The sequence below is a fragment of the Lutjanus erythropterus genome, chromosome 17, assembly GCF_056507025.1.
Source record: "Lutjanus erythropterus isolate fLutEry1 chromosome 17, fLutEry1.hap2, whole genome shotgun sequence".
NCBI classification, from domain to species: Eukaryota; Metazoa; Chordata; class Actinopteri; order Lutjaniformes; family Lutjanidae; genus Lutjanus; species Lutjanus erythropterus.
Window position 1 is genome coordinate 15,202,726 of NC_139333.1, and position 27,149 is coordinate 15,229,874.

Below are 27,149 nucleotides of genomic sequence, written 5' to 3' on the forward strand. Positions count from 1 at the left end.
ATTTCCTTTGCTGAATGGCTTTTTTTGACCCATGTGATGAAAAAAGTTTGAACATAGTTCCTCAACTGCTGTAGGAAAAAGCTGGCATAGCTGTATTTTTATGAGTGTATTAGAAAAGAATGCATCATTTTGCAGAGGTCATATTATCTACTAGACGGGGGCAAATCCATCATAACTAAGACTTATTACAATCAATTGAAGTGGTACAAAGTCATGATTTTAATTAATGACACAAGTAAAGTAGCTGTATTAATAGAAAACTTCTACTCCTTGACATTTGAATTTTGTTTGCACAGTTAACTGCAAGATGAGATCACTACAAAGACATTAGGTGGTAAACATTAGAGGTTAAAGACACTTTAGGGTGAGTGGTTGAGTCCAGAGATTAATTCCATCTACGTTTTAATTAAATGCAGCCTTAAAGGTTGATATCTGTTAATCTTGTCACAAGGCAATAACTCAAGCAGTCTGCTGATTAAATTAAGATAAATAAGCTTTCAGTGGTGGTAAAATTAAATACTGGCCTCAGCATCCATGTGAGTGCACTATGGACATAACAGAACTCTAGTTAATCATTTCACCACTGACAGGGCTGGTATGAGAAATGTATTTATTTATTAAGATTTTATTTTTAATTGTATTCATGGTTTTATTAATGGTTTGTGAAATTACTCCGAGACAGCAGGGGGCGCTCTTCGTGAGACTGTCCAGGTCCGCCAGTTCCACAGACGGCTAGCCTGATAGCAAACAACAACAGAAGATCCCGGACAACTAGCGTTATAATTCAACCTAACACAAAGGTAAGTCCGTCGATAAATACAACAGAAAGCAGTAATATACTGACTGAATACATGTAATCACACGATGGAGGCTGCTGTGCTGTATTTTTGGTCGTAGTTTTTGCGGTAATTTTCCCGACCTTTTTGGCTTAGGTTAGGTGCTAGCTACATTAATGGGGCTAACTAGCCAGCTAGCTTGATAGAGTTAGCTCGTGTGCTAACGTCAGATTGTCTGGATTATTTACACTATTTATTTACTCTCTAATCGTATCAGACACTGGGGCTACTTCACAAAATCTAGATGGGGGATTTAGCAAGGACTTCCCAGTTATCCTGACTGAATTTAGCGTGACTTTGTTTCATGAAAGCAGTGGCACATAAGTTACCATGGAGATTTATTTAGTGCAGCTAGCTTGCTCCAGACCAGGCTAACAACCAGGCTTGATTAATCCTGGTGCTGTATCTGTTCAGTCAGCAGTCACTCCGGAAACCAGTGTATTTTTTTTAGTTATTCCATGTTATTAAGGATGTATTTTACCTTTTTTAGTTGCGTAAGCCTGCAGTAAAATACCACAGGTGCATTCAGTTAAGTAATGTTATTATTTTGATATTGTGACTATCATTATTTTCCTAATTATTCATTTGATAATCATTGTTACTGTCATATTGTGTTTATGAAGAGTGCTATTCATGTTGTTAGAGGTTTGATGAACATGTTAGTGCAGTTGTTGAGGTGATTAGAAATGCCTGATAAAGTTGCAAAGGTGTTTTCAAGGACGTCATTTGTAAGGGCAGTATACAAAATACTCTATTCATGTGAGTTTATTCTTTTACAAAGGCGTGCCACACATAAATCTGAAATGACAAAATATGTACTGCATATATAACTGCATAATCCATGTATGTCCTATATATACAGTACATACAATAGCTGAGATGTACATGTACCATAAACTTATGTCATATTTAAAAAAAAAAGCAAACGTTGCCACTTTCATGTAATGCTCATATTTATACTGATATTCACATATACAGTATACTATAAAACAATCTTGTGTGGCCTCAAAATATGTCACAATACATCTATAGTAGGGGTGTGCCATATTGTATCATTCACAATATGTCCTTGTTAATTTTGATGGTTAAAAAAATGCATATCCTGATAATGACAATATTAGGACTTGTTGACAGAATGACATCACACTGTTAGACCCAGCAATAAAAAGTGCGGCTGAAAACGATAGTAACATTGCTGCTGGCACTAAAAAGGGAAGCGACTTCAGTAGTGTGGAAGTGGTTTGGTTATAAAAGATCAGATGTACAATAAACTGTTGTAATAAGTGCAAATGAAGTTAATGCAACAAACTAATTTTGGCACCTCAACCATAAACTCAAGAGTTAGCATTGTGACTTCTAAACCAAAAATATTTTTCTGCATTTTGTCACATCATCAAGAATATTATTACCTCAGAATACTCTGAAACATCATATTATTTTAGAGCCATATCGCTCACCCCTTGTCTGTAGTTTTACTAACAGTGCTATAGTGATTGTAGTAAATATAAAATCTATCGATGTTCCTAAGAAAAGACAAATAACTGTTTACAGTAACTCTTTATTGAATAGTGTGTATTGAATGGTATAGATGAATCTGTGACTGCTTTGTGTGTTCCACCATCTAGTGGCAACGTCACTTCGATGGCATGTCATAGTGTCTCTCACTCATAGTCTGCTGGTCATATCTATGAGAGAACTCAAGATTTTCTCATGGTTTTGGTTAAAATGATCACTCTTGTGAGATCTTTCGTTGGTCTGGTGTTTCCTTTTAGACACCATGTGTACTGTTGCCTGCTGACAGTAGTTGTATTGACATTAGAGAGCGCCATAAAGTCCTTTCAGTTAATATCGTTGATCCACTACTGGTTAACATATTTGACTTTATGAAGTAAAGGCTTGTGTGTGTTGCATTCTGTTCTTTTCTCAGTGTTGAGCAGCTGAGAACTGCACATGTTCTTCCCTACTTCCTAGACATTGTTGTCAAAAGTACATGTAAAAGTAGAATTGTACACTTCTCATAACAGACATAGCTAAACTGAGAGATGACTGGACAGACAGACAGATGGATGGACATATGGATGAACTGAAAGATGAACAAACAGACAAAGATTTACGCATAATTTACTTTCTTCCGTTTTCTCACACTGAGGGTTAGTGGTGGTAATTAATCTTTATTGTAAATTTCCTGAGGGAAATATTAACTTCAAGCAGGCTACAACTATTAATTTGTGCAAATGACAGTAACTCCTTGGTTGAATGGTAGCTCTGTAATAATTTTGACAGCTTCAGTCAAAAGCAGTGTTTAATGTAGCCCCTAGTTTTAGACAACTTACACATTCAGTTTGTCTGCCACACATTTTCTTATATTACAGCGGCTGTGTTTCCTTTTTTACATAGCCTATACTATGCTTCCTTATAAACTTCCATTAGTAAATGTTGTTCGCTGGTTGTAAACTATGCACCACATGTCTTCTCAGTTTCAGCATCACAAAACTTGTGCTTGATCGCATCTGTTGAGGAAAACTGTGAATATGTATTTATCAGAAAAACAACTTGCCATGGGCAGCATAAAACTGATAAAGCCAGGATGAACTGACCAAACTAGGTTAAGCCTTGCTTTTTCTGTTATCTTGGATTTCTGAATTTTGCTTTTGTGAAATACAATCTTGTCATAACTGTATAGGATTTTATTTTCTTTATGAGCACACTGGTCTTTATAGTTAGCCAAAGCAAAAAGGCACTCAAAGTAAGATACGACTGTCAGTAAACTGTGTTGTTAGCAGGTTATCTGTCTGCTACTGTCACAGCTGACATCGTCTGCTAAGTTGGAAATCTTAGAAACATGTTAAATATGGCTATGATAAACAGAAGTTTATATAATATGTTTGTGGTCAGGAGCAAGAGTTCATGTCCTGGGGCTCCATCATACCTTTGCATCAGAACCTTTTAATGTTTTGTAGTGGATCATGTTTAATGTAGTGGCTAGGTAGAAGTGTTCATGTTGTTGTCGTCTGTTATTTCAAGTAATGGTTGTCTCAAGCTGATCATAAACAGGTTAGTTGAACTGTCATGAATAATTGTTTGAGTTGAAATGGATTAGTTATAGTTTTGTCACCATGAGCCAGTGAACACTGTTGTATTATTATTATTGATGTATCAGTACATTTCCAGTGTTATGAATGAGTCAGGTTCACTGGAAACAGAACAAAAAACCCAGTGATGATTTCACTTTTCTCGCATTTCCTCTTAATGAAAAGAGGTTTTGTGCATCTCCCATGCAGCCATAGTGGTGGTTTTACACAGTAGCATGGTATCTTTGTGAAGACTGCCTTGGAGAGGGGTTGATTCATTTAATACAAAATGTTGTGGTCATAGTTTGTGGTGTTGATTAAAGAAAGTTGGGACACTGTGTGAAACATAAATTATGTGATAATTTGCTTAAATTTTTAAGTACAAACAGAATATATTTAATGTTTTACCTCATCGACTTATTTTTCTGCCTTTGCCTTCCAGATATACTGAACATACATAACTCAGTTTAGCTGAGCTCACCTTTAGTGCGACGAAAAAGTAAAATCCATTGCAGTTATACTCTCCATTTTTCAAACCATGTACAAAGGAAATGCAATTTGGAAAATGATAAACTACAACTGAAGCCTCAAGTCTATTTCCAACTCAACAATGCATGTAATCTCATTTTTGTGTCACGAAACTAAGCCACAAAGCTTTGTCTCATCCCTAGTTGGCAAAGTATTTTCATACCCGTTCTCCGTCAAGAAGTTGAAGTTCGTTTTATTTCTCTTAAATAGACGAATTGTGCAACTTAGAGAAATAGAAATCAAATGCCTAGTCCATGTTATTCAGTAGTCATAATAAGGCTTTTATTTTATGAGCTCTCATGATGGCATTAATAGTATTAAGAGGGATATGGTAATTGCATCCAGTGGTTGAGTTGCCTGTTGTGGGGCTGTCTTGTGTCAACATATTCAGGGTTTAGTTCCATTTCAGTCAGTTTTAAATAGGACATTTGAAGAAACTAACAAAGCTTTTATAATCAGAATTTGTTATACATGGTTCATGGGTTTAGTTTACTGATTACTGGTGTTTTTTTGTGACATAATGTTTAATGTCTTGGAGTGTTTTGTGACGTGGAAAATGGTGTAATTCAGCTGCGCTCCTCTTAAATTACAAATAGAGCCAGAAGTAAAGAGAGCAGTAGACAGTATATTAAATAGGTTGACATCCTGTGTAGTATACCATACAGTCTATGGTTGAAGCGAATTGTTTACCCTGCCCTTTCCTTCTCAGACTTGAGGAACCTCGGGCAGTCTGCATGCAGGAGTGCAAGATGAGCGAAACATTATAATTTGACAATAACGAGCGACAACGAGTCCTACATTGTAAATTGATCAGCTGTTTATCACTGTCAGTTGTCTGTCAATGTAAAGTTAAGCCCATTATCTAGAGAACAAAAGCCCACTGCTCTGAAAATGCACACTGGAGTTGGAGTTCAGTCACTGCCTGCCTTACTGTCTGCCAGATGCTATGAACATATTGCTCAATTTAACAGTTGTAAACATCTAATTCCTCAAAAAGATTGTTGATGATTTCATATGAGTCATAAACAGACATTCATTTGGCGAATATTCAGCTTTAATTAATGTGAAACAGGCAACAGAAACAGTCATTCCAGCCCAGATTAGAAATTTCAAAGGAGAACACATCAGCTGTAACGCTGTTGTCAGAGAAAAATGTATGTAATGTAAATGTATTACAGATTATTCCTTTAACCAAATGAGAAAATGTTAATAGTGTAGTTTCACTCCTCGTCAGATACCCCTGAAACCCTCTTTTAAAGCTGTAATGAATGGACTACTTGCAGCACTCTGCAGCCTGCAGTAGTGTCTGCCCTTAGAGGTCAACACGTCAAGTGTAACTGTTGGTAGTGGTATGAAACAGGTGACTGGAGACATTAGATATGCATTGATGTCCCTCCCCCCTTTAACCTCCCGTGCCTGGCAGAGTGAGGAGGGTTTTAGTGAGGAAGTACAGGCGGGAGGTGAAGCCTGGGTGCTAATGCTTTTTTGCCCTGTCAAATCCCCTTCAATGTAATTGTGGGTCTGCACAAAGTCGGGGATGAGAGCGAGGCAAGCTGATCGCTGTAGCAAAATCAATAGTTCATACCTCTCTGAGATTGAGTTTTTAGGAAAGGAGGAGCACCATGACCAAGGGCAGAATATGAAATCACTCCCACAGAGGCCCAACACGCTCTGTGCAATCGATCCCCGGTCCCTGTACCAATTATACTTTTAAGGTTTGTCTCTGGCTTACTGCAGTCCTCAAAGACCAAAGCTTTGGAAATAGACATTGTGTTCACTGACACTTCGACAAGGGTTGCAATTTTTTCATTCCCCTTGGATATTGCTGTCTGAAATGCCTCCATACCTCCAGTCTTTAATTTAGAACAGAGATTGATTTCTCCTTTTTCTCAGTCTGGGGAGTGAAATGTGAAGAAAAAAAACACTGTGGTCATAACTGCCATGTTATATATCATATCTTAACAGATACATTCATACATTTTAATTTTGTTTTTGTGGAGTTTGTCTACATATTTAATTCTATGTTAATGTGGCCACAATCATCATCATAGTTGTATAAACACTGCTGTGAAATGTAGACTATTGTGCAATAGTAAAACTTACTTCTGTCTATGATTGTGATAATTGAAGGGTTTAAATTGTTTTCTTAGTCCTTTCCCTAAAATTTTAATAATTTTTGTTGAATATTTTTGCAATTGGCTTTTGATGGGTTGTGATTTTTTAAAAAACCTTGTCAGGTATTTGTAATTGTTCAAAGCAGACACACAGCACATTTCAACAATGAGGCAATTCAAAGTGCTTTACATAAAGCATACATGGCAACAAAATGTTGAACACAGATAATCTATGTTTATTGGTGATAAGTGTATAGTGTCTGCTGAAAGTTCAGCTGACAACTATAAGACTGTATCTCCCTGTATTTGACCTGTGCTGATGGTAGTTTGTGTTTTGTTTTTGGAAACCTACTACAAGGACTTTAGGACTTTTTAACTGGGTATGAAGCAATCTCAATTTAATACAAATGCCTTTTTATGACCTACACAATCAAACAAGACAGTTTGTGACGAGACTTAATTTTTGTATATAGATAATACCTGCCACTGTGCTGGATTCTCAGTCAGATGAAATGAGCCTGTGTTTACATCTACCCAGGCAAAGTTACTTTACTCTATTTTTAATGTCTTTGATATACAGACTACATCTTCTAGAGTTCAGGGTCGGTTGTTACTGATTGCAAGAGAAAGAAATTGTAGTTTGCCTTTAAAGATTTTACTGATTTGGTGACACCTGTGTTCACCATGTGAAAAGCAAGTGCAGTTTAACACTACAACACACACTTCAATTATTTCATAGGGATGGTTCTTGGGGTGTTATGACATAATCAAATGCCATAACTGAATTTCAGGAATTCTGTTATCTGTTGTGTGATGCACTGATGGATGGTCAAAAATGTGTGGCTGGCTCTGCATTTATTATTTGCTTTCATATTAATTTATTATCAAAAACATACATTATTGATTTGAATGAATGGCACCAAATGTAAAATATCAGACGCATATTGTGCTTACTCACTACTCAGAAGTTTTTATGCTTATGCTTTTAATTATGCTTATCAACTCATGAGGAGTGGCCAGTTAGGGGCCAGTGATTGTATCAGCACCATTGCACTGTGGCTGCTCTGTCTTGTTGCATTTCTCTGTTGCAAAAATTAAAACTGATCCAGTGACCCAAAAAATGTAGAAATTTCAATCTTTTGATGAACTAACAGTCAGTGTTAATATCTATGACAAATACATTGAGTTTCCTGTGGCTTCTTCCAAGAATGTTTTGCCAGTTGAACTCTTTTAATGTGAAGCAGCAGTGGGAAATGTTTGGTTTGCATCAGCACTAAGTTTATACAGCTCTGTCACAGTGTTACAGTAAACAGTGAGGCTGTTGTGATTAAAACTGCACTGGGTTACATGCATGCATAGTTTCCCTGAGAATCTACCATGCGTAAGTAGGCAATCTGAATACAGCATGAGAATAGCTGAATGACTGTGCCTGGAAAAATGCCAACCATGAATAAAATTTGGGTGTGATTTTTGTGAAAATCTTAATTATAACATATTTATCATATTATTTATGATATATGGGTGATTTGTGTTAAGCTATTTCATTGTTAATGAAGTTCCTGTCCTTACATCTGTGTTTGGTTCACATCTCAGTCCATGGGTAGCTGAGAATGGACTACAAGCACAAACGGTTAAAAAGATGCTGGCTGAGACTGTTTCAATGCAGTGTGCGTCTTCACCAGAGTCCACCTGTCCGAGAATCTGTATTTGATTTCTCTCTCATACCTCTGTTTGATTTTCTTTTGTCTCCATCTAACCACTTTTTGTGGCAATTTATCTCTTTGAATGGTTCCACAGACGGTGGCCCATCTTTCATTTGCCACCTGTTTTTCCATTTGGCTTCTACATCACTTAACTTTTCATTTTCTTTCCCTGTACCCCCTTTTCTTATCTTTGTCTCACTTCATCTTGCCAGTTGCCACTGTTGAAGAATCAAGAAGATTGGTTGGTTCTTCATTTATTGGATTTTTCAAAGACAAGTCTTGGAACTGGGCCACATCAAGCTTCTGACGTGGATTGTTTTGTGTTGGCCTGACTTGGTAATGTAATTAGAGCAGTGAATAGCTTTAGTAACACAACATATGTTTTTCTTAGTTCCTTAAGGTCACTTCAGACTAAATATCTGGATATATACAGTATATCTGTTAAATCTGTTCATGGAAAATCAATGATCAGTGCAAAGTGAGAACATGGATTTATATTGTCACCTTTAAGACAAGCTTTTATTTTGAAATTCCCATGGCATGTCTGTGTCACAAATGTCTGAAAGTGTTCAGTCATAAAATTTCTGAATCATAATTTAGTTGCTTTTGCGAGTTAACGTAAATTAAACTGATGGTCTTAAATGGACATATGATATCATCTGTAAGTGCACAGACCTTTGAATTGAATTGAAATTTATATCATGGCAAACTTCGTTGTCCAAAGAATTGATATGATATCGTATCGTCATGAAACTTGTGATTTACATCCCTGCTGGCAAGGTGACCTATCCTTTTTTATTAACAATTTCCTCATGGTCGGCACTTATTTTTTCACTCTCTTTTTGTGTCATGTTGATGGTGCAGGTGAACAACACACCCGACTGGCTGTGTGTGTGTGTGTGTCACTCATAGCACACTCAATTTTCAAGGAATATGATAAGGCAGTTTATGAGCCAAGGTGTGTTCATTTTATGCATTCATGGCAGTTTACGTTTAACGCATTTAAGTAAAAGTATTGAACTTTTAGTTGAACATTATCGCTATAGGTAGGTTTTTTCATCCAAATAGCTTGTTGTTCACTTTGACTGTGACTTAGTAGTGTCAATCATTTCCAGTATATTTAAAAATATATTTTCCTTCTACAGTTTCCTTTAAGCATTGAATTGTGAGACAAAAGTCACAGACATCTGTGTGTATCATGAATTTTGCCACTCAACCCGTAAGTGTGATCCATTGATATAAATAAAGATGGACAACGCATCCACACTCCCGCCCACTGTACAAAACTGAAGCCAAAATATCCTGAATAGGAGCGCTGGTGAAGTCATCTGGACCCAGACTCTACACAGTAGTGATCAGCGTTGGAATTGCAGTATTGAGTTCCCACCCATACAGCTGGTCAACGTAATCGAGCTGAGCTCAGCTGTCAGTCATGACTTGAATCCCCCTTTTATATCATCAAATAACTCATTAAAACCAAATGGATGAGAAAATTGCAAACACAGGTCAGTGTGATAAGCACTAACCTATTTTATAATGAAATTCTGCATCATTAATGTTATCTACACACTTTTCCTATTTTAATATGTCAAAATTATGTCTTGAGTGAAAAAGGCTTTTGAGACATGGGTGGAGTATGAAATCACTTCTTTGTTCAATCATTCTTCCCTACCTGAGTAATAGACATGCAGTACTTCACGTACTCACTCATGAACCATAGTCATTTTAATCATCATAATAGTCACATAATCTTAATTTTCACATTCGTAAATGCGACACATTGCATTGTGGGATTGTTAGCGAAAGTAGTGCATGTGCCACGCAAACTGACAGTCAGCTACATTTTTATTTTAAGGATTTGTGGAAGCTTTAAGTTTGCTGTAGCATAAAAACATGGTTCACGTCATGACGCCACTGAAATGTGTTTAAGTCTGGTGTAAAGTGTTGTCACAGGCTCTAAGCAGCATCACTGTCAACGCATCGTCTTCAGTCAGAGTAATCATCGGGAGCATAAAGCTCAGCTCCTAGCCATCACTATATGCTACGCTGCATTTTGACCCAAATTGAATTTATGGATGAAGACATTAAAGGCTCTAGAGTGTGAGAGAAAGGTAGAGACGGATGAAGGGTTACAGAAATATTGAAACAGAAGAAAAGGATATTGAGCAGTGGAAAACAAATGGCCACAGATTAACAGTATGAGAGAGAGAGAGAGAGAGAGAGAGAGAAATGGACTAGTATTATATAGGAGTGAAAAACACTGTGAAAAACAGTGCAGTCAGTCACTGACCTTGCTGCAAAATGAAAGAGGCTTATGAATCTGGCTTTGTGTCCAGTGGTCAGTATAGAAAGCTATAGAAATGAGGGCAATACAATACCTGTACACCTCCATACCATAATTAAGCACTGAAACTGACTTGTGTGTCTTCTTATCTAAGGCAAACCACCAGTTATGTCTTTTTTGTCCTCACTACCACTGAAACCCTGTCAGCTCAACTCAAGTGATGCAACCGGCTACGAGATAAATCGTCTCCATAAAACACTGCTCACTGCTAGATGCCAATAAAATAAAATCCACACACTGTCCTTTAGATTGTTGTGTGCTTCTTGGGCGATTTTGCGACTGAGTCAAAAATAACTTTTTTAGCCCCAACACAAATCCCACGAAAAGACCAAAACCAACATTTGTCAAGACCTCCAGATTTTCCTAAACACTTCTTGGCACTCAGCCCCAAGTGCATTGGTTTCTACTGTAGCCATAAATCTTTAAAAACAGGTCACAAATCAGATTATCATTTTGGAAAAGGGCTAAATACATTTCTAAAAGAGGTGAGAACTGTAGTTTCTTTTTCATTCATTCACTTAATTCAAACATATATATATATTTGTTGGGGACTATTTTCAGTGGTGGATTAGTACACTGGCATGCTCTAGTCTAGTGGATATTTACAGCAGCAGAACAATGTATGTGAGATTGACTCACCCATATCACCCAGTGTGGCTCACTGCTGTGTATTTAGTCATGCTTGGATCACAATAGAGGCGTATGGCATGGAGGAGTAAGCTATATCAGTCTTTGGCTACATTGATTGTTTTGGTATTTTCGTGTGATTTGTTGACAACAACAACAATATAGGATATATTCACATAGTATATTGCTGGTCATTTAATGTGAACTATGAGGTCTCAGTCATCCGTTTTAATTTAAAGTCTAAAAACTGACTGAGCTGTCCAGTCTACAACAACCAACCCATCTGTGAAATGTAAACTGTGACCAACTTTTCCTTTAAAATAATCTGTGTGGAAATGTTGAGAGTCCCAGTAGGTTGAAATACCCTGTGCGTTTTGTTTTGTTGTGTTGTCATGTTGTTGCTCGGGGCAGTTTGTTGTAGCAGTTTAGAAAAAGCTAAAATCCTGTAGGTATATAGATGTTTTTTTAAGGTTTTGTTTTACAGGTCTTGATAGTTGCCTCTCATGATCAACTCAATATGAAAGTTCCTTGTAGCTTAAAAAAAGAAGCATCAGCACATATAAGCTGATATCACTATAATTTGATATGGCTGTAATAGGCCAATATTGTGCAGATAATATTGGTCGCCTGATGTTTTGGACAAGCTCTAATCTCCTAAAATATTCATCCAAATGAGCTCTGTGTCTAAGAAAAGGAGACAAAACTCAGAATTGTATAATACATTGTGGCAGTGGATGGTCAGTGCTAGGGATGTTAATGATTAAAAATTAATTGATTAATCGCCTTTAAGAATTTAATCAAATTTAATTACAGTTTATTCATTGATATTAATCGAATCGATGTATGTTTTGTTTACCAGTACTCCAGAGCTCACAGGTTTTCTCACAGTTTGGTTTGGTCTGCCAAGTCTGAAAATGGCAGTAATTGTGCTGCATTTGACATTAGTTTGTTCAGCAGAGTCATTTGTTGAATAAAGACAGGCAGACAAGAGCAGTTGTATAGAGCAAGAGACTTGTTGTTTAATTATTCTGTTTGTTTATGTTATTCGTGCTTCATGATTCACATAAGTAATATGCCACCAGAATGTTTAAATAAAACTTAAAGTGAGAAAAAAGTGTTTTGTATCTTCTTAGTTATTAGTGATTAATTGATTAGTCGATTATTCATTTTTTCAGCTATCTGTTAAGGAAAATGCACAAAATCTGCATCCGTAGTTAGTGCTGATAGACTTGAAGAGAGCCAGGCTAGGGATGATAATGATTAATTGACGATTGATTAGTTGGTCGTTAAGAATCTGGCCTATCTAGTAAAACTAAATCAGTCTAATATCAGATAAAGATCTTAAATATGACTGATTATTTTATGTGTGGGCTCTACATTAAATCTGATAGTCAAGTACGTGTTTAATTTGTAGGCCTTTACGTCTATACATGTTTCATAGGCTATGTAATGCTGTCAGAAAATATGCAGAATGTTGCTGGGTAAATAAAACTTTGATTGAGGAGGGGAAAAAAAGCACATTTGGTACTGTTTGGTATAAGCAAAGTTTTATTTTTAAGAATTGATTAATTGATTGTGAATGTTACCAATGATGGAAAGTTTTTAGAATTTGCAACCCTACTCTGTACAGTATATGATCGTGCAGTTTAAGTTTGTTAAGAGAGTGTGTGTGTGTGTGTGTGTGTGTGTGTGTGTGTGTGTGTATCTGGAGGAGGGAAGTGTGCATCACAAATCTGCACGATCTGTGTGACTTGAAGGTAATTTGGGAACCTTGGCTGTGGCCGGTGTGGCTCCATCCCCCGCCACAATCCTGGGAGGCGGCTTGTTTATTTACAGTTCATTTTTGAGACTTAATTGCAATTGCAGCGGCTATTGATCTCAGAACAGGCATGGGCCATCGATCTCCTGCTGTCCCCTAATGGGTCAGGGACAATTCATCTAGCCCCGACACCATAAACCTCAGTAGCAGACAGTGTGGCCGCATGAATTAAATGATATTGAATCTTAACTGGATTAATGAAAGATACAGAGCCTGTGCGCTGCATCACAATAAGCTGAAGTTTGTTTTGAAAATGGTTTTCTGTGTGGTCGTCTGCCTCTGTTTGAACAATGTGTTTCAGGATTTTCAAGGAACTTCACAGAGATGGGATTTAAATTCTAGCCTGATCATTTAATCACACTCACATTGTCTGTGTCTAGGGGGCAGACTGCTTCCATCTGGCATGTACTAATGCAGATGGACGTCAGGACTGAACATTGACGAGTGGAAGTGACGGATTCCTCCTCCTCCTCCTCACCCTCTTGCCCCCGACACCTTCTGTCACGCTGGCAATGTCAAGAGTCCCGAGTCCCCCTCCCCCTGCGGAAATGTCCAGCGGGCCTGTGGCCGAGAGCTGGTGTTATACACAGGTAAAATGACTACACAAGACAGGTGAACTGTTGATTAACCTGCCTGGACTCATTAACACTTATCTTTAAAAATCAAAGTACTCTGAGCTTTACTGAATGTCTTTTCCTTTGTCAGATCAAAGTGGTGAAGTTCTCTTACATGTGGACCATCAACAACTTCAGTTTCTGTCGTGAGGAGATGGGCGAGGTCATCAAGAGCTCCACCTTCTCCTCTGGGGCCAATGACAAGCTGAAATGGTGGGTGGGCAGCAGAGCTGCTCTGTTTCATCATATTCGAATATCCAGTATTGTAGTCTGTACAGGAAATGGATTGTTGAGAAACAGCTCGAAATCGCCATCCTTTCTGATGAGTTACAGATATGACTAATATTACTGGCATTGTGTCCTATGAAAGTCTTTATAACTAGCCTTTACAACTCAGACATGATGCCTTTACAAAGCAACATTTCACAGCAAAACCTTGTGAGTTCCCTGTGTGACACTGACAAGAAGATACACTTCAAAATAAAACTGGTCACTTACTGTAAAATAATCAAAAAATTAAATAGTGTTCTTTGTCTTTGTGTAATTGTTGTCTTATATTTGCACCAAAAACAAAAACTGTTCACTATTTCCAGCAGCAATTAAGGGCAGATTCACACTTAAAGGTCCGGTTCCTGAATCAAACCAATACAAGGATGATACACTGTTCCACTGTCCTACAGGGCCAGTTTGCCTCAACTATAATAGAAATAAGTACTTCTACCTGCACAGGTCTTAATTTGATTGTGGGTGTGTAACCCAGGGTCTTGCTGGCATATCGAAATAGTTAAGTCAAGAATGATTTACACTAGTAATAATTTGTTATTACACTATTACCTCCATCCCCCTCAACAGAGCTCTTAACTGTTGCACCCTCCTCTACCATCAGGTGTTTGCGAGTGAATCCCAAGGGCCTGGATGAGGAGAGCAAAGACTACCTGTCTCTCTACCTGCTGCTGGTCAGCTGTCCAAAGGCCGAGGTGCGAGCCAAGTTCAAGTTCTCCATCCTCAACGCCAAGGGAGAGGAGACCAAAGCCATGGGTGAGTCAGCTGGGTGGCACAACCTTCAAACTGCAATAGAGGCTACGAAAAGAGTCATATTCTACATGTAACATTTTAAAATGAAGGATTCATTTGGACTTACTTGTCTGTGACTTCTGTGTCCTGGATGCATACAGAAAGCCAGAGGGCATATCGCTTTGTCCAGGGGAAAGACTGGGGCTTTAAAAAGTTCATCCGGAGAGACTTCCTCCTGGATGAAGCCAACGGTCTTCTACCCGATGACAAGCTCACGCTCTTTTGTGAGGTACCCTGCCTATTCTTCTTGGTTTATACCCTTTCTTGTTACAACGCAATATTTTTTTGTCATATTTGTAGTATTGCATTAATTTAACTTCTCTCCATCAGGTCAGTGTGGTGCAGGACTCAGTCAACATATCTGGGCAGAACACCATGAACATGGTGAAAGTGCCTGACTGCCGGTTAGCAGATGAGCTGGGGGGCCTGTGGGAGAACTCCCGCTTCACAGACTGTTCCTTGTGTGTGGCCGGCCAGGAGTTTCAGGCCCACAAAGCCATCCTGGCAGGTACAGACTTGAGGCAGACACGCCTTGTGTACCATCTTTGTTCTGTCTTCTTGTTCCTGCTGTTTTAAATGTTTGACTGTGTGTGTGGGTGTCATTATTTGTGTATGTCTTTATTAGTTTGCCATCTGACTGTTGCTTGAGCCTAGGATTATTCCTGTAGTACATTTTTTCCTAATATCTTTCCATATCACTGCTTTCAGCACGTTCCCCAGTATTCAGCGCCATGTTTGAGCATGAGATGGAGGAGAGCAAAAAGGTGAGCCAAGGTCCCAAAGCTTTTTTATTCTTAGAAATAAATTAATTTTGTTCCTCAGTGGCTCAACTGCTCAGTTTTTCCCTGCTGCTGTGTTGAGGGGTTAAAGTGAGTGAGGGATTGTGTGCTGTCAAACGGCTGCAGCACAGAGCTGTTTGGTGAAACTGAATGATAGCGCACCTGAAATGAAATTGTCCTGCCGTACTTGAGGGTCAGGATTCATCCTTCACTGACAAAGCTGCAGAAGCAGAGAATTGCTTTTTTTCATTTGTGCACATGTGACTGTAAGAAATGAAATTGCACGACAAACTGCACGTTTTTTTTTTTTTAAACCAAGGGCATTTTAGATTTTATGCTGCAAACTTTAAAACCTTTCACTGAGTCGTTTTTATTTATATAGATTACAAGGCAAGAAGACGTTTCTCCAATTATGTTTAAACATACAATTAGTCATAACCAGATATCCCCTATTAATCCCAATTAAACACTTGTTGAACTACCATGAAAAACACAAACTCTCAGAATCTCAAGGAATCCTGTGTTTTTTGTTCCAAATACAACTATTATTTATTTCTTACATCAGGTTTATTGATGAGTTGGTTTTCATATACGGCCTTGGTATGTTGGTCACAATAAACAAATAAGAGAAGAGAAAATTAAAACAACTGAGTACTGCAAGTTAAGAATCATAAATATAAAGTAGATGTTTACAATAAAACACATGTAAAGTATATGTTTAAAACTATGTTTTTCTTTATTTGGTTTATTTTATTTATTTATTTAGTTACTTTAAGTGTCCAGACTTAATCTCTGCTGATTGTGACCACAAATGTTGCACGTTTTGACTTATAGTTTCAAATCAGAAATATTTCTCTCCGCCACATTTTTTATGCTTAAGGTTGGTCATGTTGCTTTGCACAGCACGTCTCTGTGCCAATCTCACACCTACTGAGTGGTTTAATCATGCAGCATGGCCTCATTTGCACTCCTTGTAGTAGTCTCAGATACCCCAAAGAAAGTGCAGTTTCCTAGCAAAATAACCAAAGAAGCTCAGAAGATATGAATAATAATTATAATATCCTATTTGATTAAAAAGCATGAACTGACTTGAACAACTGGTCAGAGATGCATGTTTGTTGTTTATCTACTGTCACTCGTTTGAGAATATCAGCATTATAAATGATTGTTTTTTATGGAATAATGAAAAATTGTGATTAGATCATTAGCAGGTATCTAATCTTTATTCCACATCTGTTTCTGTCAGAATCGTGTGGAGATCAACGATGTGGAGCCGGAGGTTTTCAAAGAGATGATGTGCTTCATTTACACAGACAAAGCTCCCAACCTGGACAAGATGGCTGATGACTTGTTGGCAGCAGCTGACAAGGTAATATAACAATACATATAAGAAACAGTACAGCTGCTGCATTGATATAGTTTGACACTTTGAGACAATGTTACTTGATAGATTAGCCAGTAATTAAAATAACGAGAATCTGTCTAATAATTTTACAATGTTATTAATACAGCAGAGAGCAAATGTTAATAACAGTCTTGATGATAATAATGTGATGATAGTTGCTTGTTATTTTGTTGGCAGAACTTAGTCTTAATTTTGTCAGCTACTTTTTTTTTTATTATTGTTTAAGTCCGGTGTCAAATTTCCTTGTTAGTTTTTTATCATATTAATTCCAATCTCATCCTTTTTATACAAGTTTAAGTTGACATTTTGGGCTGAGTCAAATAAATCACAATAGTTTTTTCGTCAACAAAAATTGTTGACATTCTAGTCCTTTTAATTAATCAGATCAGACTGAATGCTTCAGTCAGTCTAGTTTAGCCAAATCCGTTATTCTTTTCATTTCAGTCAGACTTTTGCATTCTATCTTAATATCTGATGAAAAACTCAGGTTGAATGATCCACAACATAGCTCCCTTATTAATTGGCTTAATATACCTTTAAAAAAACAACAGCAACCTAACGTGGTGATAACTTACCTGAATTTCTTTGTGTGCCTTAAAGTGTCTCTTCAGTTTTGTGGTATTCTTACCACCTATTTTCTGGCCACATTGCTTCCCTTCTGATAAAGCAATACATTTTTCTCAGCTTCGTTGAGTCCTCACTGTGCTCATTATGTGCTGCCAGTATAGTCCCCACATGCACTTGGGCAGCAAAGTAGACTTGGGCAGTATAAAGATATTACATTATCCCAAGGTATTAAGAAATCCTTACGACAAGACTTAATACCATCAAAAAAGTAAAGTAAAGTGGAGTTGAGCAGTTTTATAAGTTTTATACAAATGCTGTCATAATACTGTATACCCCAGTAAAATTCAGGAAGATATTAAGGTGCGAAAAAATAGATTAGAAATGGAAATAGGCCCAAGCCTACACTGGAGGAAATGAAATTGTTGCATTGAAAAAGTCTCTTTTTTGCCAAGGAAAATAAAGCAAGATGTGGTAGAGCTTTTATTTTTTAAACTACATTTTTGCAACACTGGGCAGCATACAGATATTCCTAGATGTAAATGTAATAGGATGTGTTTGGGCCTAAGATGATGTAAGTGTGCAGTATCCAGTAAATGTTAAGTCCAATAAGCCATCAGGATTTCAAGAAACAGTTGGATGATTTCACACTGATCTCACTCCTCCATAACACCAAATGGGAGACTGACTTTGAGACACAGATTCTCTCTGAGGTCAAACAATGAACTGTTAATTTTATCTTATCTCTTATATTTTTATCTTTAAAACCGGATGCGTTACTGGAAGGTTTTTATTTGAGGTGTGACATCACAGACAACAAGGTCGTTTTGAATGCTGAAATGATATTTGCAAATACCACATGAATACTGATGAAGACAGGGGGTGTACTGATGTCGTGTCCCCTCTCTCTTTCAGTATGCTCTGGAGAGACTGAAGGTCATGTGCGAGGACGCGCTGTGCACCAGTCTGTCTGTGGAAAATGCTGCTGAGATTCTCATCCTGGCTGACCTGCACAGTGCCGACCAGCTCAAAACGCAGGCTGTCGACTTCATCAACTAGTGAGTTCACACGCAGACCTGAGCTTGTCATCACTTATAATTACATCTTTGGCGCCTTTTTACAGATTCACAGATCCTCGAGAGTTGACTGAACATTATGTCTCTGTTGTTGCGTCTTCCTGTTACATCTTCTTTATCTTGGCATCATTACTGACAGTACCAGAGCTCAATCTCACCCTGTCGCCTCATCTCTTGGTGTCAGAGTTAATAATTTAATTTCATATGTCCCCTCATGGAGTGGTCTGTGTGATACATGTTGAGGCTGTCTGAGGGATCAGGGCAGCCCGACTCCTCACTACGTCCACTGTCGCCTCCTCCGTTGATTCAGACGAATGTGTGATAATTAGAGGTTGACCAGTGGTGGATTTTTGAAGTCTGATATAGTGATAGTTTGAAAAAGCTTGTAGCGTATTGACTGGCCAACATCACAACCCCTTATAAATAAATAAAGAAAGAAATGTGTAACTTAAAAAAAATTAAGGTGGGATCTGTTTTTCAAGCTATTATCTTCCCTCAGAGTCAGTAATTACTGTTGAGAAGTTTGATATCATAATTTATAAATATTTAACTTAAAGGATAAAACTGTATTATCATAAAATTACCATGATATGTCAACAAAAATTTCTGAAACATGCCAAGTTAAAATAGTTCACATCAGTGCTCAGTGTTTGCTGAATGAGTAATTGTCTTTGAGTAAGAAACCATTCGTCTTTTAGAAGGAGTAGATGTTTATGATGGTTACATTGTGCAATATGTGTGGCAGGCAGTGACTTAACTGGAACTTTGTTTTCAGGACAACAGGCTTAGATTTACACTGACAGACAGTGGACAGTTAAATAAATGAATAAATAGTAACTCGAGTATTTCCATTTTATGCTACATCATACTTCTACTCCTCTACAGTTCAGAGGGAAATGTTGTACTTTTTACTCCATTACATTTATTCAATCACTTTAGTTAGTATTTACTTTGTAATTCCAGATTAATAATGAAAGATAGAATTAGCAAATGAATTTTGATGTAATATTAAGATCAAACTTCATTGCTTGGTGAAATTCACAATCGACCTGGCAGTACGAAAAAATAACCCCTACCTTTCCCAGCTGCAACATCAAAGTAATATACATATTAATGCATAAATAATCATAATCAAATCATGTATTCTGCATTATTCTGAGTAAACTATCTGAGTATTTCTTCCACCGATTATCGTTAGATGCAGCCATCTACATTAATTTATGCAAATCAGTTTTCCCTAATCTAATCAGTGTTTTGTTTTTCTCTCTCTCTCTTGTGCCCCAGCCATGCTGCAGAGGTGATGGAGACAGCAGGTTGGAAGTCCATGGTGGCGTCTCATCCACACCTGGTGGCCGAAGCTTACCGCTCCCTGGCTTCAGCCCAGTGCCCTTTCCTCGGACCCCCACGCAAGCGCCTCAAACAATCCTAACAGCCTCACAGCAAGGCGTCTACTCTCATGCATACACACACACATGCACACACACTCAAAAACATACAGATTCCCCCCTCAAACTCACAGGGACAACTTTTCCCCTCGCTGTTACCTACTACACTACCTACAGCCTCCCCTGAATCTCCCCCTTCTGCCCCATCCAAACCTGCTGTATTTAGTCTCTTCTAAAGATGGAGGGAAGAAGAAGAAGGAGGAGAAGGAGGTGGAAGAGAGGGGCAGGTGGGCTCGTGAAGTGGATGTTTGTCGTTTACAAAGAAACCACAGCACCCCTCCCCTTTTCTCCTCGGCTCTGGCTTAGTGAGGTCTGACATTGTGCTCTTTTCCGTGTGTGAAGTTTAATCCTTCGACATCCTGTTAGTTCCTACTTTGGAATCCGTTCGGGAGGAAGAACTGGACACAACAACCCAATAAGAGCCAACTGTCTGGAAAATTGGAGGCTTAAAGGACAAGTGCAAATAAATCAAGTCTTTAACTGTCTATTTTATCATAAGGCTTCTTTTTGCTCTGTTCTTAGCGTTTGGAGTAGAGCGGTCGGAGAAGCCCCCAGACTTATGGACACCTGGGCCTGTGAGGGACTAGAGAAGAAGAAGTGGGCCTGTTAGTTACAAACTAGAAGCCCCCTCCCCCGAGAAAGACAACCAAGGGCTAGTCTAAAAAAGCAGATATGGGACAAACTCATCAAAATAATTCTCCCAAAGAAAGTTGGGAAGACATTGCACTAAAGTCACAGGTCACCCGTTGTCAACCCTTACCAGCAGTAAAGTAGAAATACTGTAGGCAAGCACACACTGAAGCAAGCTTCAAGGACTAAAGACTAGGCTTGGGCGGTATCTATTCTGTCATTCTTCATGACATTTTACAGGGTGTGCGGTATTATGGTGGTATTTGTGTAAAACGTCTGTGAAACAGCTTAACTTGACTCTACTCTGCTGCAGACAGTATGGAGTTGATTGTCATAGTGACACTATTCCAGCAGTTGGGAAACACAAAACACACAAACAAACACCCTCAGGAGATTTTCTTTGGTGTTGAGAAGCTGCGGTCTTTATTCACTGTCAAACCCAAAACTACACTGTACATTTACTGCCAGTCCGACAATGTGACTGCTCACCTTTTCCTCCGCTCAGCACACACATTCATGTCACTCTCTGTCACCACAGGCAGTAATTAGTGTGCCACTTGCTCTATGTCATGCTCACTAAAGTTACACAGTCACCACGCTATGCTCCTCTGACCAATTAGTAGTCTGCAGTGTTTGCTAGCGTACCTTTATCATAAACCCCAATTACTCCCACAGCTGAGGCATTTTTCTTTTTACTAGTTAGTCCCGAAACTTTATCTCCCAGGCGCTTTGTGTCTCGGCTCAGCTGTGCTGCCTTGTTTGCCAGTAGAGAGGCTGACCTCTGATGGTGCGTGCCGCTTACTACAATACATCACCTCAATACAGCATCTCTATATCAGTTTGATAGAAGGAGGAGTGTCTGTATGGTGTTGAAAATCATACATCAGGATTTCTTAATACCGTAATACCTTTATACCGCCCAAGCCTACTGAAGACCCAGCTGGACCACCAAGAACAAGTACCCTTTAAGAAGATTTATCAGCAAGTGACAAAAACAACACATGTACTCCCATGTAGAACTCTGCTTCATCTGCGTCCGTTTTCATTTTTTAAAAAAACAGAATAGAGAGGATACAGAAAATACAACTGGATGTCATTCTTGGGGAAATTATATTTTGTGTGTAGATCTGTCTTTGTTGCCCTTGAGAGAAAATAAAATCCAAGGTGTCAACGGACAAATCAACCAGGAGACAACAAATGGAGGAGGGAAAAAAAAAAGTCAAGAAATGGTTTCAAAATAACATTTGGATTCAATCAGGCATGTTAATGTTCTTTTATGACGGATTTCTTATTTGTTATTTTCCTCAGAACTGTCATTTCTATTTTTTTCATAGGAATTTGTACAGACACTAGTGTTTTTGAAGCTGTGTAAACAAAAGCATTTTCAACCACGAAACTGAAAAAAAAAGTGGACAGATGTTTTCTTTGCAGGCATGAAGACTGAGGGGAAATAAAATTGAAATGAACACGTTTTAATGTTCAGAATAGACAGAATGTGAAAAAATGCACACCAAGGCAAACCACGTTAATTGCATTTGAAGTTATCATTTGAACCTGGTGGAAAATGGTAATTGTTAGAAGGAACCATTGTTGTTTCTTTCCTGTAGATATCGCTGGTTATGAGAAGTGACACTTAGTTGTTGCCATTTTTTGTTCCTGAAAGAATAAACCACAACTATTTTGTATTGAATGCAATGCAAACTTTGTCTGGAAGTTTTTCTATCTATTTATTATTTTCAGCTATCACATAAAACATCTGGAGTTTCATTAGGAATTGATCACAAAACTTGACAGACCTAAAGTGAGGAAATGTATTTATATGACATTTAGTATAAAATAATGACTCAAAAGATAAGTTTTAGGAACATAATAAAACAATGAATCTAGTCTATTTTTGTGGAAACTTTGATATTGTTGCATCGTGTATTTAGCTTTAATTGATGAAACCTGTTCCAATTTCAGTGGCATAAATCTGGGTATCTTAGTTTGTTAGCCAAGGAGTTCCCAAATTTTTCCATGTAAAGGCCCCCAGATAGCTTTAGCTTATGGCTGGAGCCCCCTTTTGTAAGGTGTCTTAAAAACCCAAGACAACTGTTTTTTTCTGTCTCTGCTAGGTTCTTTTGTTGCAAGTGGAGCTGAACTTGAGATGCCTTTAAAAGCTCATTTGAGAGGGTCTTGGTGCAGAGAAGGCTTTGGGTCACTCATGGCCATTCTTGCATCATACTGCAATATACTATTTTTTATAGCTGATGTTTTGTCAGCTGGTCTGTTTGTCTGTTTGTCAGGTCTTTTCCTTTTCAAAAATGTGTCAGTATTTGTGAGTTAAATTGTAGAAGCAGAACAGCTTTGTGGCAGGTCAACACTGACAGATGTGATAGCAAATAAGATTTTGATAGGTTGGTGATAGATTATTACAAATTAGGTTTGATAACAGTTAATAAGAATAATATCAATTTTATCTCTTCAGCATTTTTGCTGAGGCTCCCCTGGTGGCCCCCACTTCGGAAATCACTACCTGCTGTGCAAAAGGGGAAAAGTTGTTCAGTGACTTACAAGTTTACGTGTGTCATGCTCGAGTGTGTGCGCTGATGACTCCGTTAGAGGGCATATTAACAGTAGTGGAAGAAGTATTCAGATCCTTTACTTAAGTAAAAGTACCAGTACCACATCGTGAGAATACTCCAATACAAATAATAGCACTGCATTAAAACCTTACTTTAGTAAAAATATGTTAATATCATCAGCAAAATGTACATAAAGTATTGCTTAAATGTGATTTTTTTTTTTATTTCTTTACTCCTCTTTGATATCGAAATGAATATCTTTGGGTTGTCAGTGTCTACTATACTTTATTAGTATAGGTCTTTGCTGTCCAGTGTCCATTCAGACATGTAGGGTGGTTATAAACAGCTCATACTAAGATAACAAAAACGCAAAACCCAAGAGTGAGTGAATTTGTATAAAGAATCATGAATCTTCCCTCAGCTTTGTACCAAACACTGATCTTACCAAATCAAACTAATTCAAATCAATTAAAAACTCACAAATGTAGAAATTGGTTCTAAAGCCTGTCTATGAATTGGGCCTATTGAGGTGTTAGTGACCCCAGACGGTTAGAAGGATTTGATGTTTACTCTGTCTGTTTTATATTGCAGATTTATTCTGAGGAGGACCCCAGTGATCATCAAGAAAGCCTCTTGTTGGCCTGATGGTATTTGTTTTTTATTGAGCAACAATATACAGTAAAGAGAGTAAGGAAATATATGACATATGATAAAAGTGTACAAGATATGCAAAATAAGAGCATTGCAAATGCATGGTCTATCCTGATATATGTATAGTCTGATATCTTGGGCATTACAAACAAAAGACATTAGATCAGTGTTAATGAACTAAGTACCACCTTACTGTTTTGCACTGTTTGGTGCTTGCAGCTTTAGCGAACACTTTCCTGGCACTTCTGAACTGACCACTGGTGCTTCTGCTCAGTTTACTGTTGTTCACTTAATTTCAAACTGGCTGCTTGACTTTATTCTCCTTCCTAACTGCACTCCTCTTCATAATAGCTCCCTTTGGAGGCACGATTGCGATTTTGTTCTTTCCATTTTTACCTCAGCTTCGTATCATGCCATCACAGTTTGGCTTGTAATTACCAGATGGATGATGTATGTGCAAACTGTGTGCATGATTCTGACAGGCTGATTTTCATTTAGAAATGTTGTAGTATTCTGACAGTATTATATGTTTTTATATTCATTTATTTTATTTTAAAAAACATTTCTGACATTCCTTTGTGTACCACACATACCACCAGAGTACACACAACACAGTTTGAAAGTTTTAAGTTTTAATTTCTATAAAAATGCTTCATACGTCAGCTTTTAAGCCAAGGGGCTCTTGTCAGATTGAATGGAAACACGATGCACAGGTTTATGCACAGTTTCACCATCTGTTTGGTTCAGGTGTAAGGAATGTACAGCCAGGTCTTTCAGAATTGTTACAGGTGATCATAATGCAGAGAACTGGGTCATAAATTTGTGATTGTTGATTTTTCTGCATCAATTAGTAATCTTTCATGAGAGAATAGCAATGTATCTAAGAATCGTTTTCCCCCCACCCCTAATGATGATATATTGGCCCTTACAACAACAAAAAGGAATACGTGATTATTTGATTGGACAATAGAAAATGAATTGATTAGGCTAGGCCTACTTGTTCACATTACTCTTCACATTAGAAGAAAATGCTGAACATTTTCTCCTTTATTTGTCTATGATTGTGTTGAACAGACAAAACAAATACCTTGAAAGTTGTGATTAAGAGTTTTCACAACTTTGTCACTGCGTGAAATAAAATGATCAGAAATAATCGTCACATACATCTGTAATGAAAACAGTTGTTACCTGCAGCCCTAACTATAGCCTATATTTCATAAAAACAGTCTAATACAACTCATGTACACTACAACAAGCAAGATATTGCACTAAAAACATATTCTTTACAGTATTTGGTCAGGTGTAAGACTTGAAAAAACATTCTCTAGAGAAATGCTAAATTTTAGAATCCTTTTAAAAGCTTCCAGAACTCATATCTCATAGCTGCTCAAACTGGATTCATTGGTACATTATTCTCCACTTTTGTCCTTGGCTTGATATCTGGTTAACCTGTGGGCAGGTAGGCTCCTGGATTCTGGTAACTGTAGTCTGGACAGACTTTTTGAACCAGTCTGTAGTCTGTGCTGTAGAAAGACACATAGATGCAGATGACCTGGAAGGGTTTGGAGCACATCCAGGTGACGTGACTCTGGGTCTGCTCCTGAGCACACGTCTTTGATGGATCGTAGTTGCACAGCATCACCTTTTTGTTGCGTTCGGTTTTCTCATAGTCCACCCTGCAGTTGAACGTCTTTGAGTCTTTGGGGTTGACCACACTTTGGCGCTCCAGATCAAACTCCACCTCTTTCATTGGTGGGACAAGGCTGACAGACACGTTGCCCACACCTGTAGAGTTGTGGCGGAAGTAGACTCCGAGAGAGCCGTTCCCATGATCCACGATCTTGCCCATTATCAGCAAATTCAGTTTGACGGTTTTAATGTTTGAGTAGAAGTCCCCCCAACTGAATGTCCTGGAAAACTTAGATGTTCCGTGAACTTTCATGATGGGGCGAAGCTTTATCTTTAATGACGGGTTGGAGTGTGACCGAGAGTTTCCTCCAAGTATTTCCACAAGTCCCTGCTGTGAAAGAGGAATAAAATGACTGATGGGTAGTTTGGTGTTCTGAATCAAACTCCCAGTTTGAGGCACCCAGTTTTTTTGTGAAGAAGGGTCTTTGTCTCCGTTGAGTTTAGGTGATGCTCTCTTGCTGAGGGTGAAGTTGCCTTGATGTTGCCCAAGAACGATCTATAAAAAAAAAACAAAAACAAAAAAAAAAACGAGACATTTTGAAATTCAGTGCAACTGGAAGCAAATTGGTGAGTAAAAAAGTAAAATTAGGTTAATGAGCTACAGTGATTAAGTTAATGCTCACTCTAATTCCCTTAACATATCTATTTTATGTTAAACCACAGCCAGAGTTGTGATATAACGTTAAAAATGAGGAATAAAAATATTTATCAGTTGTATTAGAAACACTGTGGTGAAAAATACTGCATACAACTTTGTTTATTTGCATAAAAGTCCAGGCATTTTACCCAAAAATGTGGGTCAACCTCACACAAACTGCAATGAAAACAAACTGTGATTGAGAGGAAAAAAATGTCCTGGGAAATTATATGAAGGGAAAGTTTTGGAAATCACATAAATATGATCCTACCAAAAAGTACTAGCATAAAAATACTCTTAATTCTGCATTGTGAAAAGTGGTACCTTTTAAATAAATGATGTAATACCCTGTAAGAAACATTTAACTGCATAGAAATACTGTTGTTAGATTAAACACTAAAAATGCATCATATTTAATTAACTTACACTGTATTTTGGCACCTACAACTGTAAAGTAACTAATCATTTTACAGCCTTGTGGAAAATATCACTGAAAATAAGTGCAAAAGCCTAAAAGTGTCAGTACTTCACATCCCATCCACATACTTACCAGACAAAATGTTCCTTTCAAAAGTATCCGAACAAAGCACAGCCTGGCAAACATCTCCATGATGCATGAATTCCTGTCAGAATATCCATCCACTTCCACCTCAAGTTCATTCAGGCCGAGTTAACTTCTGGAAGTCCATGTCGAACAGCTCCATTTACACGAGACACTGGGAGAGACACTCAGTGGTACCAGCAGGACAGCTTCTGCAGTTTCCGCTCGCAGCACACACACTGGGAGGCTTTCTCAGATCTCCAGATTTTTAACTGCCCTCTCTCTCTCTCTCTCTCTCTCTTTCACACACACTCTCTCTTTCACACACCCACCCAAGTTCACACACATATGCCCCTTTCTTTAAGACAGTGTTAACAACATCACATTGTATTTCCTTATCTCTGTCACTGAAAACATCTTGCATTATGCTCCAGATGA

The 27,149-nt window shown here is 38.0% G+C and overlaps 2 protein-coding genes across 2 annotated transcripts; one reads left to right on the forward strand and one right to left on the reverse strand.

Annotated features, from left to right (window-relative positions):
- The first annotated feature begins 674 nt into the window (after positions 1-674).
- LOC146311995 (speckle-type POZ protein) lies at positions 675-20,491 on the forward strand. Its single transcript, XM_084740966.1, has 10 exons — positions 675-800; positions 13,423-13,632; positions 13,748-13,869; positions 14,543-14,694; positions 14,832-14,959; positions 15,061-15,238; positions 15,439-15,494; positions 16,756-16,878; positions 18,394-18,536; positions 19,839-20,491. The coding sequence occupies exons 2-10, from the start codon at positions 13,555-13,557 to the stop codon at positions 19,981-19,983; spliced, it is 1,125 nt and encodes a 374-aa protein (XP_084597092.1). The 5' UTR covers positions 675-800; positions 13,423-13,554; the 3' UTR covers positions 19,984-20,491.
- A 3,864-nt stretch (positions 20,492-24,355) lies between these two features.
- Positions 24,356-26,939, reverse strand: LOC146311996 (neurexophilin-1-like). The gene is made up of 2 exons (XM_084740113.1): positions 26,721-26,939; positions 24,356-26,029 (listed from the first exon to the last, which is right to left on the reverse strand). Exons 1-2 carry the CDS (start codon positions 26,778-26,780, stop codon positions 25,289-25,291), a joined length of 801 nt encoding a protein of 266 aa, XP_084596239.1. The 5' UTR covers positions 26,781-26,939; the 3' UTR covers positions 24,356-25,288.
- Between the last annotated feature and the right edge of the window lie 210 nt (positions 26,940-27,149).

Coding starts and splice junctions, on each gene's coding strand:
- LOC146311995 (XM_084740966.1), top strand. CDS start 13,555: ATGTCAAGAGTCCCGAGTCCCCCTCCCCCTGCGGAAATGTCCAGCGGG. Junction 13,870..14,542: donor GCCAATGACAAGCTGAAATG/GTGGGTGGGCAG, acceptor CTCTACCATCAG/GTGTTTGCGAGTGAATCCCA. Junction 14,695..14,831: donor AGAGGAGACCAAAGCCATGG/GTGAGTCAGCTG, acceptor GGATGCATACAG/AAAGCCAGAGGGCATATCGC.
- LOC146311996 (XM_084740113.1), bottom strand. CDS start 26,780: ATGGAGATGTTTGCCAGGCTGTGCTTTGTTCGGATACTTTTGAAAGGA. Junction 26,030..26,720: donor TGAAAGGAACATTTTGTCTG/GTAAGTATGTGG, acceptor TTTTTTTTATAG/ATCGTTCTTGGGCAACATCA.